A 16,325-nucleotide genomic window follows, 5' to 3' on the forward strand; every position below is an offset into this window, starting at 1 on the left:
TCTGTGCCGCTCCCTGCAAAAGAAAAGAGAGCACACAGGAAGCAGTGGTTGTATTTCCCGTGTGGAGGTCTGTGGGCATGTGTGTGTGTGTGTGTGTGTGTGATTGATCATTGCGGTTTTTTTTTTGCACTACGCGCTGACTTCTGTACGACACATGAGCTGAGAGGTTGACAAGGGAATAAGATTTTGCTGGTGAACATCAGCGCGATAGGGAAAACCGCCGCGCAGGCGCCGAATCGTCCCATTTCGGCATCTCTCTTCCCCCCACATCTCCCCTTCGACCTCGAAGTCTGTCCCTCTCCACTTCATTCCTTTTTTCCTCGCTGATTCTCTCTGTCTCTCTCGCTGTTATCCTCCTCCACTGCCGCTTCTCTCTCTCCCCATCTCTGGACCGTCCACGGCTCCCGTCCCCAAACCGAAAAAAAAAGTACCATCACAAAAAATTGTTGTCCAAAGCCAAAAACGCCATTCCCCTGCCTTCTCCCTAAACCGACACCACCACCACCACCACCACCGCCGCATATCGCCGCATATCGCCGCAACGAGAAAACGACGGACCCAACAACGGAGAGTCGCTTTCAAGGAAGTGTGTACCCCCCAAAGGAGAAAAAAGACTAGAGAAGAGCCTCATTCTTTTTTGAAGCCTTCAAAAATATTGGTAGTTTTACCTCCCCTCCTGCTCCGTTTTACCTCATTCTCCTTCATCTTGAAAACCTTTTCGTACATACAAAAACGTTTCGAGGAAGGAGAGAGAGTGAGTGTAGTAGTGAAGAAGCTCTCGTGCTTGATTGCATACACGCATATACACCGACATCCACACATATTCCCTCACTGAATCTTTCCCCACGCTGGTAAGTTGTCCTCTTGCTTGCTCCTCCCGTCTCATTTTTTTTTGGTGCTGCAAGGGGTGCAATGCGAAAAGCGAAGCGAGGACAGCACCGAGTGCAGCAAACGTCCGCTGCATGGGGATCTCTGCTGGCGGTTATACTGCTACTTCTGTTCACTGACGTCTTTGTTTCGGCCAGTATAACGGGCTACCAACCCGGCACCGTTATTTCTCCTTTGGCGAATGCGTACCGAAGTCGCTACACCCTCTCGCCGATTGAGTATTATCGCCTTCCCGTTTGCAAGCCTTCCAAGGATGTGATGGATAATCATCGCCAGCATCCCGCCATAGGTGAAATACTCATGGGCAACCGTCTCGTGCCGACTGGGTTCTCGTTCAAGGTGGGCGAGAACGTCTCGTGCGTTAGTCTGTGCAACGCCAGTTTTTCATTCCGGGCATTATATAATGCAATGCATATGATTGAAAAGGACTACTACGTGCGTATGTCGCTCGACAACAAGCCTCTTGTTTCTGAAGTCCCGGGCTCGGATGGTGTACTTTACAGGCGCGGGTACCCACTTGGCAGTTTGGACGCGACCGCTGATTTAGGCGGAAGGTACACTCTTTACAATCACCTAGACTTCACGATTCGGATCAAGAGCTCAGTGGTGTCTCATTTCACTGGAGAGGAGGTGGTCGGTTTCAAAGTCACCGCCTCGAGTGTTGCGCAGGTCACCACGTGCACAAAGACGGCTTTCGAGCCCTCAGCGAGTCCCTTCTTATTACGGAAAACACGGCGTGGGAAGGAGCCTACGGTCCCTTTCACATACAGTGTGACGTGGGAGAGGTCCGATGAGGAGTACCCCATCATGTATAGCGTTTCAGAGACGACCCAGCGCCGCGGGCACAAGATTGCCGCCCTGTACGGTGTTCTGCTTACGGTACTGGTGGGTGTTTTGGTGGCGTTGGTGATAGTCCGCACGGTGCGCAAGGATCTCGCTCTTTACCTTGACGAGGATCTTGACGATTCAGAGGTGCGTGATGAGACAGGCTGGAAGCTGGTGTATGGCGACGTTTTCCGGGCACCTCCGCAACCCGAAGCCTTGGCGACGCTGGTTGGCGCCGGATGCCAGATTGCGGTGACCCTGTTCATGAGCATTTTCCTGTGCACCGTCAAGGTGGTGGACGCAACGCACCGTGGCACATTTCTGAGCACTGTAATCGTACTTTTCTTGGTTGCCCACGCCGTTTCTGGGTTTGTGATAGCCCGGCTCCTGAAACTATTCAACATGGCTTCGTGGAAGAAGGCCTCGCGGTGCATGAGCATGTTCCCGGCGGCCCTCGGTAGCGGTGTCATGATGCTAAACCTGATTCATTGGGCAAAGCACAGCACCGCGGCAATCCCGTTTCTGATGGTGGTCGGCGTGTTCTTTGCATGGGTTTTTATCTCGCTCCCTTTTGGGTTGTGTGGAATCTATTGGGGGTTGAAGATGGACTCTCTAGCTGGCATGGCAAGGGTCAGCAACATCCCCCGACTCATACCGGAACAAGCAGCTAACTCAAGGTTCTTCTACCCATTGGTTGGCAGTCTCGTGCTCTTTATAGCGTCTTGGGCGGAGATGTTCTTTGCCTTGAATGCCTTCTGGCGCGAGGAGCCGGTATATTTGTACGGCTTTCTCACTCTGTTCTCCTCCGCGCTGATCGTCCTTTGCGCAGAAGTGAGCATTGTAGTGACTTACTTCAACCTGCGCAGGGAGGATTACCGCTGGTGGTGGTCCAGCTACCTTTCTCTTTCAGTTACTGGCTTTTACTTGTTCGTATATAGTTTCTTTTTTCTGAAGCGCTCTCTGCAGATTCGTGCCCTTTCCTCAATTATCCTCTTCCTAGGCTACATGCTCGGTGTGTCTGTCATGTTTGGTATGGCGGTTGGCTCTATCGGCTTCCTGGGTTCATTGTGGTTGGTCCGGAGGATGTACAACTCCATCAAGGCTGATTAGTTTTTTTGGTAGGCTCTGACGAAAGTCTAGTCTTTTTTTTTTCGCTGCGTGTGTGTGTGTGTGTGTGTGCTTGTTAGAGCAGAACGCGCCAACTTAAAAGCATTGTGCTCAACTTTTTCTCTTATCGGGTGAGGGGAGGTATCCGCAAAACGTGTAACGCGCAGATGTGTAGAAACCCCCTCCCCCTCCTCCCCCCCTCTCCTCTCCTCCACTTCCCTGTGAAGGGATTTTATTAGAATGGCATTGATGCATTCTCCTCTCCCTCGTTTCCTTGACTCATTCGCGCAGCCTCTTCAATACGGTGCGGGAGGGAGGGGAAGGAGGGTCGCAATGAAGAAGCGAGGCGCGCTGACGTGCCAAAGGGACGTTGGAAAAACGAGGCACCAATATTTACAGCGCGCGGCTGCCCGCTTCGTCTCTGCAAGAAAACAACGCACACACACACACACGTTTGTGCTCCTAAACACCGCTGCTACAAGGCTGCCAACGTCTATTGATTTGAAAACTTTTTTTTCCACGCGAAGATGTCTCTGCGGATATCGGCCGGCTGCCATTTGGTGGGCAGGGGCCTAGTGCCACACCCTGTGGCGAAGTCAAAGAAACTGCCAGCCCCCGCCTACAAGCATGTGCGTGGGCCCTTGGTGTTGTTGTACTAGTCCGCTTTGGCGCTCCGCCGAATAGACTCGAGGTCATGAAAGGTGTTTTTTTTATTATTGTTTATTTTGCCACTTGATCACGGGGTCTCTCAGCTCTCCGATAACTCTATATGCATCCACCAGGTGTTATTCTGCGTTGGCTCTGCCGCAGTGATGCTGAGCGTAGTGGTGATGATAACCTGCGCTGTCTGGAGTGGAGCTGTAATGGGCTGACTGACGCACAAAACTGTCTTGGGTAGCCATTCTTGTTGGAGGAAGCTTCGATACCACCGGGTCGTCTGCCAGATCTGCATTTCAAACCCTTCGGTCTCTTGGGTATTCCACTCCCTAATTTTTGAAGCATTGTGGATGTGGCCAGAGAGAAGAAACTCAGTGCTGTTGTCTCGACACTCGTACAGCTGGACCTGCACGTTAGTCGAGGCTTGCCTCCCGTTGTCAACGACGAAGTAAAGGTGATGCAGTTTTTGGATTCTGCTGAAAAAGGGGGGCCTCATTACTCAAATCCACTTTGGCGGACATTTTTGCTCCTACGAGTGACAACAAGGCGCCACCGCATGTTCACTATTCGATACGGACTGACGTCGAACACAGTCTTCACGCCATTATAATGGACGCCGGCCCGCGCTAACCGGTGTGGGGCGCGACTGGGACGGCTCATCTGGGATAGGAGTCTTCTACGCGGCTACTGCAAATGGTGACTGTTTGGTCGGAGTTAACGGTAGAGGCATCTCGACATGGCACAGCGTAGACAGAGCCACAGCGACGGCACCGGACGTCACTACGGCTCTCGAGTACTTTATCTAGGATTGGGGGGGGGTGTACTACCTCATCACGTTGCCTAATAAGCATTCCTGTGCGACAGTTTTACGGCTCACAGGAAGTGCTTAACCCTTGGTGACGGCACCCGTGGTGGCCGGGGGGAGGGGGGGTCTGATTAAATCTTCTCTACGAACATAGATGGGAACTACTGTATAGCCTGATTGTGGCACTTTATATATATGCTCTGAGACTTGGACGTGCTTCACAGCGACATTGAGGGCCAAGACGAGCGAGCTTCCGAGTGCTGTGCTTTTTTTTTGGAATGGGGTCGACGAAGCCTCGAATATACACCCCGATGATCCGAGCGAGTCATTCATATGTAGTTGCACCTACTATGATCTCATCAAGCACACACACACACACACACACACACACACACAGACCCTTCTACTGTTTTCCTGAGTTGAGCTTTCATGTAGGTTATATATATATATATAAATAAATACAGGGTGGAGGGATCGAGAAGCAAGAGAGAGGGAGGGAAACAGACATATTTGCGGTCATCATTGTGATATTTAATTGTGCCTTATCTGTGATACACCTCGTGTCATTCTTGCTACGTTCATGTGGTGGAGTGAGGGAGTGTGTGAGATGACCTTGAAGAGTTTTGCGGTCCCACCGCATCATCGCCCTCGAACCACTGCTTTCCTATTTAACTCCGTCTCAGATTGACACGTTTCTTTCCTCCTTCTCTTTTCTCACACTGTCGCTTGCTTTCGCCACTCACCATCGGCCTAGAATGGGATTCGGGTGAGGAGGGCAGGCGGGAGGATACTCGAGAGGGAGTCCAGATGAACTCACGCATATATATTTTGTAGTCACGTATGGTTCCATTCAACCGTAAAGTAGGAATACAAAACGGACATGTGCACGTCTTTGAAATGGGAGGCGGATCTCTTCACACCCTTTTTTGTCTTGTTTTTTTTCGAATGAGTTTTTTTTTCTTGTCGTTTATAGCCGATGCCCCCTTTTTTGTGAAGTTTTTGCCCCACGGACGAACGCATTTATGCGTGTATGTGTGTGTGCGCTTACCGACAAGACGATTCCTGTTTCACCCTGAAAAAAAAAATCTTGTTTGCAGCGGTCTACGAGAGCCCGGACAAGCGGGATCCCCCCCCCCCAAAAAAAAAAAACACTCACACGCACACACAACGGCTCTCACCAGCATCAGTCGTTTTTCTTTGGTTGTGTGAGGGTGTTTGGTCATGAGTGGCGGGTGATGTGGCTGATTACGAGGCGCAGTTCCATCCGCTTATCATACAGGGGACTCCTATCGAACCCTCTCCCTCTTCCCCCCTTTTTCCCGGGCCCCCTCATCCACCGTGCCAGGGTGGGGTGAGGGTCGGGAAAGATGGAGGAGGCGCCATAAAAGCGTCTTGGTCATTTGTTGCCTCTTGTTGAGACGCCGCTGCAGTCTTTAATTACGTGCCACGCGCACCTGTGTCTTGTCCTTCACTTGGCGCTCTTTCTTACTTTCCCCCTGGCAACTCTTTTTGAAAATGTGTTTCTGTTTTCCGGATACTCGCTGGCTCGGCTTCTCCCGGGTGCCCTGTGCTTTACCTGTCAAACTGCTCCACGGACTTCATTCTCTACATTTTTCCATGTCCACTTCTTCCACATTCCCACGCCTGTCGCCTTCTCTGTGACCCCGCGTGCGCTTGTCTCTCTAGAAGTATCCTAGTGTTCAAAAGGCGCACGATCAACTTTCTAACACCCGTGTTGCGTCAAGTAAATCGCGCGCTGCCCCCTCTTGATTTTATTATCGGTACCCTCTCTCTGTGTTTGTGGTTCCCTCTACAGATAGGCGCATTCTTTGTCTACTTCTCCACTCCCACCCACTCTTGTCTAACTGAGCGGAATAAAAAAAAAGAAAAATGGCCCGAGATCAGCATGCCTTCGAGTCGGAGCAGCAGATGGGCTCTGTCAAGGCTGTCTCTGGCCCCGTCGTGATTGCTGAAAACATGAGCGGCAGCGCCATGTACGAACTTGTACAGGTTGGCTCCTTCCGCCTCGTTGGTGAGATCATCCGGCTGGAGGGCGACACGGCCACTATTCAGGTGTACGAGGAGACTGGCGGTTTGACTGTGGGTGACCCGGTTTACTGTACGGGCAAGCCCCTCTCGCTGGAGCTCGGCCCCGGCATTATGTCTGAGATTTTCGATGGGATTCAGCGCCCACTCGACACAATTTACCAAATGGTGCAGAACGTCTTCATTCCGAAGGGTGTGCAAGTGCGTGCGCTCAACGCACAGAAGCAGTGGGACTTCACACCGACCGTGAAGGTGGGTGACATCCTCACGGGCGGTGATTTCCTTGGCACCGTGGTGGAGAACTCGCTCATGAGCAACCACAGAATTATGGTGCCACCCAACATGCAGGGTCGTGTGGTATCGGTGCAGCCAGGTGGTAACTATACCCTGGACGATGATGTGGTGGAGATCGAGCACAATGGCAAGAGGAAGTCGCTGCGTCTGATGCACCGCTGGCCCGTGCGCACGCCGCGCCCGGTGGCCGTGAAGGAGTCGGGCAACCACCCCCTGCTGACTGGTCAGCGGGTGCTGGATGCCCTCTTCCCTTCTGTACAGGGTGGTACGTGTTCTATCCCCGGCGCTTTTGGCTGCGGCAAGACTGTGATCAGTCAGGCCCTTTCCAAGTACTCCAACTCGGACTGCGTCATCTACGTCGGCTGTGGTGAGCGCGGGAACGAGATGGCCGAGGTGCTCATGGATTTCCCGACTTTGACGACTGTGATCGATGGTCGCGAGGAGTCCATCATGAAGCGCACCTGCCTCGTGGCGAACACCTCCAACATGCCAGTTGCAGCCCGTGAGGCTTCTATCTATACCGGCATCACACTGGCTGAGTACTATCGTGATATGGGCAAGCACATTGCCATGATGGCCGACTCGACGTCTCGCTGGGCCGAGGCGTTGCGTGAGATTTCCGGTCGGCTGGCGGAGATGCCGGCCGATGGTGGTTACCCCGCCTACCTCAGTGCCCGTCTCGCCTCCTTCTACGAGCGCGCTGGCCTCGTGACCTGTATCGGCGGGCCGAAGCGCCAGGGCTCCGTCACAATTGTTGGTGCGGTGTCTCCACCGGGCGGTGACTTTTCCGACCCGGTGACGTCTGCCACGCTCAGCATTGTGCAGGTGTTCTGGGGTCTGGAGAAGCGTCTCGCCCAGCGCAAACACTTCCCGTCTGTGAACTGGCTTATTTCCTATTCCAAATACCTGAATGCGCTGGAGCCCTTTTTCAGCACCTTCGACGCTGACTACATGCGCCTGCGCGCCGTCGTGTCTGAGATTCTACAGCGCGAGGAGGAGCTCCAAGAAATTGTGCAGCTGGTAGGTAAGGACTCCCTCTCTGAGTCCGACAAGATCATCCTCGAGGTGGCCAAGGTGATTCGTGAGGAGTTTCTGCAGCAAAACGCTTTCACTCCGTATGACAAATTTTGCCCGCTGTACAAGACCTGCTGGATGCTGCGCAACATCGTCACCTTTTATGAAGAGGCCCAGCGCGTTGTAGCTGAGTCTGCTGGCGACCATAAAATCACATGGAACTACATCCGCGAGAAGATACCGACGATCTACACGGGCCTGACCGAGATGAAGTTCCGCGACCCCATCGAGGGTGAGGAGGCGAACACAGACTACTTCAAGAAGCAGAACGAGGAGATCATCAGCTCCTTCAACTCACTCCTACAGTGATTTACTTATTTCTTGAACGTTAGCATCTCATTTTCGTTTCATTTGTATGGGTTTCCGTGGTTGCTTCTTGAGCTGGTTTTCCCTCCGTTGCGGAAGCGCGTGCAAGATTTTTTTTTGGTATCGTCTTTTGTGTGTGTGTGTGTGTGTTTGCATCCCTTCTGACCTGGAGCCAGTGTGGAAATAAAGTATGCCCGATGTGCTTGTCTGAGTGTGTGATCTTATTGGGATCAAACACTCGCTTTTCGCTTGCTGTGTGTTTGATTCCCTCGCGAAGGAGAGGAGGAGAAGGGGTGAGGAAGTGAAGTCAGTCACACTTCATTCTCTTTCTCACTACCTACGCATCCACATCTTTATTGCGGCAATTACCTTGACTCCTCAACGGAGGGGCAGCCCCTCCCCTCCCCCTCGCTCTCTCTTTTGCGCCATCGTTTTTTAATTCATGTTTTATTGAAGGCGGGCGGGGGGGGCGGGCGAGAATCTCGCTTTTTAGTTTTTTGTTGTGGTGTCGACTTGAGTTTGTGCGGTTCTGTACTTTTTGTTTGTTCTATCGAACTCCCCGCGTTTGGTGAACCGCAGCTAAAACAGAGAGGAGACCAAAGCCGCCAAAGCAAGTGATAGACACCAAGCGACCGCTGCCGCAGCAGCGATTATACAATTCACTTTTTCCCTGCGAGCGATTGGTGTTGGTGTGGCCTGTGTCCATCGGGTTATTTTATTCTGCCTGCTGAGTCGTTTTTGTGTGTTTGTGTGTGGCTGTGTGCAGTACGGCCATGTTGTACTAGTTTTTTATCCTCTTATTCACCTCTTCTCCCTTCATTGCGCGAGCCACGAAGCGGAGGAAAGGGGAAGGGGGCAGTGGTGGTGGTGCTGGAGAAAAGAGTGAGGGCGCAGCGTGCAGGTAGTAATGCAGGATATTGCGCAGGCCAGAATGTCAGACGCGCTGGAGGGGCCGACGAATGCAAAGGAGGCCTGATCGACGCCGTGCTCAGCTTGTCGTTGGCTTATTCTTTTTTTCTTTTGTCTCTCAGGATCTTTTGTGTCGTATTGTATTGTTTTTTTCTTCTTGTGGTGTTTGCGGCAGTGTGCAGGTGTGGCGGAGATTGATGGTGCTTTACACTGTGGTGGTCTCCCTATTTGTGGTGCCGCTTCGATGAGTGCGGAGAGTTCTTCAGTCTCCACACGGACCCCTCTCTTCCCCTTCAAAAGCGAAAGAAAATATTCAAACGGAAACGAAAAGATGTATTTGTAGTACTCGTGGAGTGTGGGTGTGTGTGTTGTGTGTGTGTTTGAGCCCAAGAGTAATACACACACCGTTTTGTGGGCATCGACATGTAATACGTGGGCATGCGGATTGGCATAGTGTCACAGGCCGATTCTCGTCCCCCCCCCTTTCCTCCCCCCGTCGAGGATATCTTGTCTGCAGGGGCGACGATGCTAATGTAAAGGGGCGCTGATGGTATTGTGAATGCAGAGGGTCGGTTGGAGGCACTTCACCGGTCGAGCAGTACTCACCCTTCTTTTTTTTTGTTGCGCTCACTTCTTCACATTCTCTCACCATTTTCGCAATTTTATACGGTGAGCAGATCGCCTGCGTCGTGGATAAGTGGCGTAGCCAAGTGAAGTGTAACAGAGGTGGGGCGTGCTCTCCCAGAGGCGCTGCATACAAGACGTTGTTATCCATCTCGACAAAAACTGACTACTTGTATAAATCACAAAACAGCGGTTGCCGTTCGTCATTCTCCTTTTTCGTGTCCGTTTACGATCTTAATTATTATCATCTCTTGGGTGTGTGTGTGCTCTTCTCAAATCGTTGCAGCCCACTAACCCTCTTCCCCACCCTCGATTTCACAAGGGGTTGTTTGTGTAAGCGCGTTTGTCTCGTGTGTTTGTGCGTGCATGTACAACAGCATCGTGCGTCGAGCCCCTTCTCGCTCCCCCCCCGCGCGTGCACAGCCGCGTATCACAAGCAGCCATAGCGATTCAATATAGTCCCCATCGTTGACTCCGCGTTCAATCACCGGATATCGTGGAAGGAGACACCAGACGCGCCTCCGTTTTTTTTTAAATTTATTTGTTCAGGGTTTCGTTGGGAGGAAGGGGGTACCGCCTACACCGCTGAGATCCCAAACAAAAAACACACACGCACGCACAAGGAAAGGGAGGTAAAACACTTCCCAGTCGGTAGTGGCACGCCCCTCATCACCTCTCCCTCCCCCCTTCCCCCTTCGCCACATACAGACCTGCGTCGATCTCGAGGAGAGGAAAAAAAAAGGGAGCTGGTGAGTCGCCTCGTTACCATGCTTAGGACGACGTTTCCTCTCGGTGCACCCTTCAAGAGCGTGCTGCGGCGTCACAAGTACCACCCAGAAGGTCTGCCACTCTACAATGACCTCTCCAAGCAGTGGCTCTGTCGCGAGGGGGAACGGTGGTGGTTGCTGGACGCGCGTGGTCAGCAGCTCCCGCACGTGGCGCATATTGCGGCTCAGTACATCACCGGTCAACACCGCCCCGATTTCACGCCAGGTATGATCACTGGAGACCACGTTGTCATCACAAACATAAAGGACGCTGTCATGACTGGTGACAACTGGATTCGCGTCCCCATTACGTGGCAGACCGCCTACCCGGGTGGCAAGTACAGAGTGCGCCTTTCGGAGATGTATGAGCGCGACCCATGCATGGTGATGTGGTGGTACTTGAAAGACGAGGTCAATCGTCACTTTGTTCGCAAGCTCAAGATGCGCACCGCACCATTAGAAAAGGCGTGGCTTTACGAAACTGGTGTCCACCCTCACGTCGATAAGAATCCGCGCCCGTTGGTCTGGACAGACACTGCAATGAAGGGTTGGCGGTACAAGGACCCGATGTTTCAGCGTCGCTGGTCGCCGAATCAATTCATGAGTTGATGGTCTCTGCCGCCTCGGCTTACCTTGAGGGGGTGAGGGGGGGGGGCGAGGGACGTCGCCTGGCTTTTTCGATGCCGGTGAAAAGTAGTTTTTCCGCCGTTTCTCTTCAGCGGGCATGTGGAGGTGTCGGTGACTCTGCTTATGAAATTGTGTGTGTGCCTGTGCATGCTGGCAGTCGTGATTGTGAGGCTCCAGCTGGCTACAGCGTTCGCTTTCTTGTGCCTGGGTGCAAGTCTGGTTGCTTTGGTCGTCAGTGTGTATGCGTGTCGTTATCTCACAAAAGATGAATGAACCAACTTCATGTTCAAATGTAGTGCAAATGGAGGTGGGCAGTGGGGTGGGCACACCCAAGGCGCGGCGAAGCGTGCAACCTACTCGTCTTCTTCCCTTCCCCTCCCTCCCCCTCTCCCTCAACCTCCTCCTCATATTAATGTCGAGGTTTAGTGGCTAGAAAGGAGAGTTCCCTAGCCCAGGGTGGCGGCGTGGAGGAACTACTTTTGGTTCAGCGTTACGCGTCTTACCTGTCGCGCTCTTTGGTCCTCAGGACCTTGAGTTTCATGTGACTTTACGTTGGTCTTTTACTTCCCCCTTTCCCCCCTTCTCCCCCGGAGCCGTGTGTGGTCTGCGTGTCCATGCGTTGAAACCGCACATGTGTACACGTGTGCGTCGTGTATATATATATATATGCTGTACCCGCCAACGAACGAGTGCTTGGGGCATATGCCGAGGCCTGCCCGCTATAGTAAGTAAGAGCGCGAGAAGGCAGCACCCACTCGAGGATACAGGGACGAGTAGGACGGCGGGAGTGAATCTGAAACTGCAGTGTGTTGCCTTGTCGAACCTCTTTCTCGCACTGCTAGCTATCCGTTTCGCCCAATTCGGGACAAGGACACATGTTTATGAACTGTTGTAAAAAAAAAAACGGTTCCAAAGCTTCTCCGTGCACGTTTTTCGATGCGCTGCGTTATGCATTCTTATACACATAGGCAGCCGTTCCCCCTTTTCCTCAACAAACTCGCACTTGTACCGCTAAACGTGAATCCAAACGAGGCGCACCGACTCGTCCTGTAGCGTTTCTCGATCTGCTTTGCGCAGTTTGTCTGTTTTTTTTTGTTGTTGTTGTTGAGCAGCGACTGAACTCCCTCTCGATTGTCGGCAACGCACGGCCTCTTGATGCGTAGTACACGCTTATGGCAGCTGCGGGTCTCTCTGAGGGTTCTTGAAGATGGGCATGGCACCCAGGTGGAAAACCTGGGCCGTCGCTGGGCGGAGCTGGACGCAGCACGTTCAGGTACTGTCACCGGCTTAGCCACGGAGCTATTAAAGAAGACGATATCGTCTCTCCAAGAGTGTGCGCCGGCTCTGACGTCGTCGGGCGTTCCTTCGCCCAAGCCGGCCGCACCATCATTAGCCGATTTTCCGCCTTTTCTCAGCTCAAAGGAGAGTGCGCAGCGCATCTGGCGGTCGCTTCGGCGGCAGCGGGTACAGTGGCAGGACGCTCTGGCGTTGCTGCCGTGGCAGCTACTAACCTTGACACCGGCCCAGCAGCAATTTCTTCGCTCACGTGTGGCACGCTCACCTGAGAGGGTGATCAGGCTTGTCCTCGCCGCATGGGACCTGCACGAGGACGCGGCACTTGTCCAGCAGTACCGCTCTCTGAGGCGCGCTGCCTACATGGTGGAATACGCGCGTCTCGTTTCCGCGGCCCTACGAGAGCGACCTGCGCTTCCAAATGGGCTTCTACCGGTTCCATACAGTGTGATGCAGCACGGCTACGCGCTTGGACGGCGTTCACCACAGGACGCGAAGATCGCGCTAGAGCTAAGCAAGCACATGACGCTGCTCGGCCGAGAGGCACTGCCGCGTAGAGCGGAGGAGAGCCTAGTCCTCAGTCACGTGACACTTGAGGGTCTGGTTGGCGAGTGGCAGGCTGCCTTAAGCATTGTGCTGCACAGTCGCGCGGTGCGCCCCTCCGCGCGTGAAGGGATGGAGCGCTACGTGCGGTCACTGACGATGCGCCAGATCACTCCACCAATTGTTTCGCCCGTGCAGCTGGAGCAGTCGCACCGTTCCTCGGCTTCACTACACGGCAACGCTGAGGCCGGTTTTCGCAACGACAGCATCTCGACGGCCCGGTTAGGCTCCCAAAATTCTCGACACCCCGAGGACACCTCCATTGACTGGGTGAAGGGTCTGCGTGCGTTCATCACGAAGGAGCCACATGCACAGACGTACCCCGACGCTCGTAAGGTGCTTGACAGCCTACCACCGGAGGTGAAGGAGGACCGCATGTACCTTCTTTTGGCGTCGACGGTGCTTCAATGCTGCGTGCGACGGATGTTTGCCGGTACCTTGACTCGGCGAGTTGTGAGTTGCATCAACAAGGCCGATTGGGTCATGGCGCTAGCGCTGACGTGTGCCGCACAATACTACGACGTAGCAGCGCCGCTGATTCCTTGCGCAGCGAAGACCAGTAGCGACGCACCGCCGCGGGCGCTAGACCTTCCTTCGGATCTACGTGCTTACGTGACGGCAGCACAGCGCCTGAAACAAGAGAGGTTGCCTATAGGGGCTGCGCCTTCGTCTCTATCGGCCACGTCGGCGACCGCTCTCGCGTACCCTGAGGCGCTGGCACATGCGTTGGCGGCCACGTCACCTGCTACATGGCGTACTCTTCTTCTGTCTTGCCCGCACACTACTTTACCGACGCGGCTGCGCTACTTCCTTCTCGCCGCGTGCGATGAGGCCGGTGACTCCACCGTCCTCGAGCGTCCCAGCGAGGGCTTACACACTCGCAGCGAAATAGAGTGTTGTACGTTCCAATCCCGTACAGCTTCGCGTCTCGTCTGCGCGGCGGCAGAGAGGCGCAATCAGCAGTACTTTTTCAAGGTCATCCCAGCCTCGGTGCGCGCTCACCATTTCGAGCGTTCGCCCTTGACAAACGCGCCAACGCTAAATTTTCGATCAGACTCACAGAGACTCGATGTCTCCGCTGCTGCCGCCGCTGACGACACCCAGAGCGTCGCTCATGACTTTTCTCACACTGCAAACTCGAGGCCGACGGGCTCCATTCTAGGTGGGGGGTCTAGAACGCTGCTAAGTGCGCGGCTGCAATCCTGGAGGCACCAAGTGGCCACGACGCCAGAGGAGTGCGCCCGGCTTCTCTCAGACGTATCACTGTACCTCAGGGAGACGCACACCATCGAGGGTGTCGCCGTTCCAGCGAACCAAAAGCCTCGTCTCACAGAGGAGTTTTTTCTCAAGTGTATCGCTGCCCTCACGGCAAGTGGGGTGGTTCAGCTCTCGTCCTCGGAGCGTTTTCATTGGCCACTCGCCGTGTTTAAGGCGGCAAGACTGCTCCGCGTTTCCATTGACGCTTCGCTTGTGGCACTGACAACACGCACCATCCCCTCCATGTTCGTGGATCAAACCAGTTTGGCCCTTCCCCCAATCCTTAATGCTTACACGCTTGTGGGTGACTGGAAAGCGGGACTGCAGCTCTGCACGCGACTGCTGCGCAAGCACAGGAGTGGCGAACTCCGCATCGACTCAGACACACCCCGTGTAGGCACTCCACAAACACACAAGTTCACTGCGCCGCCGCCGACGCTTCTAGAGGCGATGGCACAGGTTGGCTACGCCTCACCCGCAGCGGCTGCGGTGCGTCACTGGAATGCACTGGAGTCTGTCATTCTGTCCACCGACGCCTCGCCCCAGAGCGAGAGATCCTGCTCACTTGCACTCCTGTTGTTGGAGCTGCATCAATTCCACGATGACCGGCAGCTCTGCGACGAGGTACGCCACGCGTGCAAGAGAGAAAGTCTCGGAGGTGCACAGCAGAAACTCAGTTGCACGTCACGTAGTCGAATGCTTTTGGGGGCTGCGTTCTGTTTGCTGAGTAGCGAGGCCGCGCTGCGGCGTGTGCTACGGGCAGCAGGGAAGGAGAAGGCGCGCGCACCAGACGTGGACGCGCACGGTCTTCAGCGCCTGTTGCGCGTTCTGGGTGCCCCGGACGCAGCGCTGATCCTTGCAGCCGAGGCACGCGAGGGTCGGTGCGCGCAGGAGCACTGGCTATGTAAGGAGATGAGCCGTTCTGACACCACCGCTGACGTCATTGGCGACCTAGCGCGGCTTCGGCCCTTTTCTGCGACACTTTCGGCACTCCGCTTCTACAAGCTGGCCGCGGCTGCTCACGACTTGGTGGGGTGCCTTAAGGCACTGGTGCGCTTGGTGGAGCGAGCGAGCGATTGCGCTTATCCGGATGTGCTGCTGCTGGCCCTGCTGCGCCTGCTGCGCTCCATTCTCTCGCACGGCGGACTTCTCTCTGAGAGCGTGGTTAGGCGTGCGTTGGGGGAGAGTGAGGCACCCGCCGTACTGCCGCACCCTGTCGCCTTGACGCTGGCGTACATGCTCTTCAACAGAATGCAAGAGATGGAACGGCTGAGTCTACCCCTTAAAGATGCCCGCCGAGCATTGCGCCGGGCGTTCGAGGCGGATCTCTCAGAGGGCGCTACTGTCGCTGGATCTTCCGGTGCGGACCGTACGGGCAAACCTCCTGCACCTCCATGTGCCGTGTGGACCGTGCTGGGGCTGCTTCACTCCACTACAAGCAGCGTCCTTCAAGTACCCGTGCCGGCATCGTTCACTTCTGATTTGCTTTCTCGCGTTATGGAAACGAGCGGGTCAGCCGATTGGGTGGCCGCCTTGCTCTTCTTCAGGAATCTTCGCCACCCAACTATGCAGGAGCGTATGCTGCTCGTGTGCGCTCTTCGTCATTGCGGCGTTGCCGCAACATCGATTCTGCTTTCTCAGCACCGTTTTCTACGCGACTGCCCTGAACAGGTCGTGATATGGGCTAATGAGGCGGGTGGACACTCCAAATGGGTGCAATCCCTGGCTCTCCTTGAGTCTGTGCAGGAGTCGGTGCGGTCTGAGACGGCAGCAGAGGCCAAACAGGACTCAACGAAATCCTCCGACTCCGTGAATACACCGGAGGCCCTGCTCTCACCGGTTGTGGTGACCATCATTCACGGCTGGAACGCCGATGAGCGGCTGCGGTGCGGCGAGCTTCTTCGTCGGCAGGGCTTTATCGTGATGAGATCGACGACCAACGGCAAGTCACTTCATGACGCGCGTGTGAGTGACATGGCCAACGCTCGAGTCCAGCAGCAGACAGAAGCGATTCTGCAACTTCTGAAGGAGAACCCAGCGAGTGCGGTTTCCTCCATCAATGGGTCGCCGCCAGCGCTAGATACCGCTCATGCAGGTCTGATGGCTGCGCGCCAGAGTCGCCAATGACGCTTGCACACGCTTTGTTCTTCACAGGTGATTGCTTTTGCGACGGTGCTCCAAAGCCCCTCATACACGCATCTCAAGCCACGCGGCGGGGGTTACCTCCTGCGCTCTGCGCCCCA

General features: G+C 54.6%; 4 protein-coding genes across 4 annotated transcripts; all 4 read left to right on the forward strand.

Annotated features, from left to right (window-relative positions):
* Positions 1–912: 912 nt before the first annotated feature.
* Positions 913–2,823, forward strand: JKF63_01929 (uncharacterized protein; the record flags this gene model as incomplete). Its single annotated transcript, XM_067897972.1, has 1 exon — positions 913–2,823. The coding sequence occupies one exon, from the start codon at positions 913–915 to the stop codon at positions 2,821–2,823; it is 1,911 nt and encodes a 636-aa protein (XP_067754129.1).
* A 3,349-nt stretch (positions 2,824–6,172) lies between these two features.
* On the forward strand, positions 6,173–8,005 carry JKF63_01930 (uncharacterized protein; the record flags this gene model as incomplete). Its single annotated transcript, XM_067897973.1, has 1 exon — positions 6,173–8,005. One exon carries the CDS (start codon positions 6,173–6,175, stop codon positions 8,003–8,005), a length of 1,833 nt encoding a protein of 610 aa, XP_067754130.1.
* Positions 8,006–10,302: 2,297 nt separating this feature from the next.
* JKF63_01931 (uncharacterized protein) lies at positions 10,303–10,911 on the forward strand (the record flags this gene model as incomplete). The annotated part of the gene is made up of 1 exon (XM_067897974.1): positions 10,303–10,911. One exon carries the CDS (start codon positions 10,303–10,305, stop codon positions 10,909–10,911), a length of 609 nt encoding a protein of 202 aa, XP_067754131.1.
* Positions 10,912–12,084: 1,173 nt separating this feature from the next.
* JKF63_01932 (uncharacterized protein) lies at positions 12,085–16,209 on the forward strand (the record flags this gene model as incomplete). Its single annotated transcript, XM_067897975.1, has 1 exon — positions 12,085–16,209. One exon carries the CDS (start codon positions 12,085–12,087, stop codon positions 16,207–16,209), a length of 4,125 nt encoding a protein of 1,374 aa, XP_067754132.1.
* Between the last annotated feature and the right edge of the window lie 116 nt (positions 16,210–16,325).

This window comes from Porcisia hertigi, chromosome 34, assembly GCF_017918235.1.
Source record: "Porcisia hertigi strain C119 chromosome 34, whole genome shotgun sequence".
NCBI lineage: Eukaryota > Euglenozoa > Kinetoplastea > Trypanosomatida > Trypanosomatidae > Porcisia > Porcisia hertigi.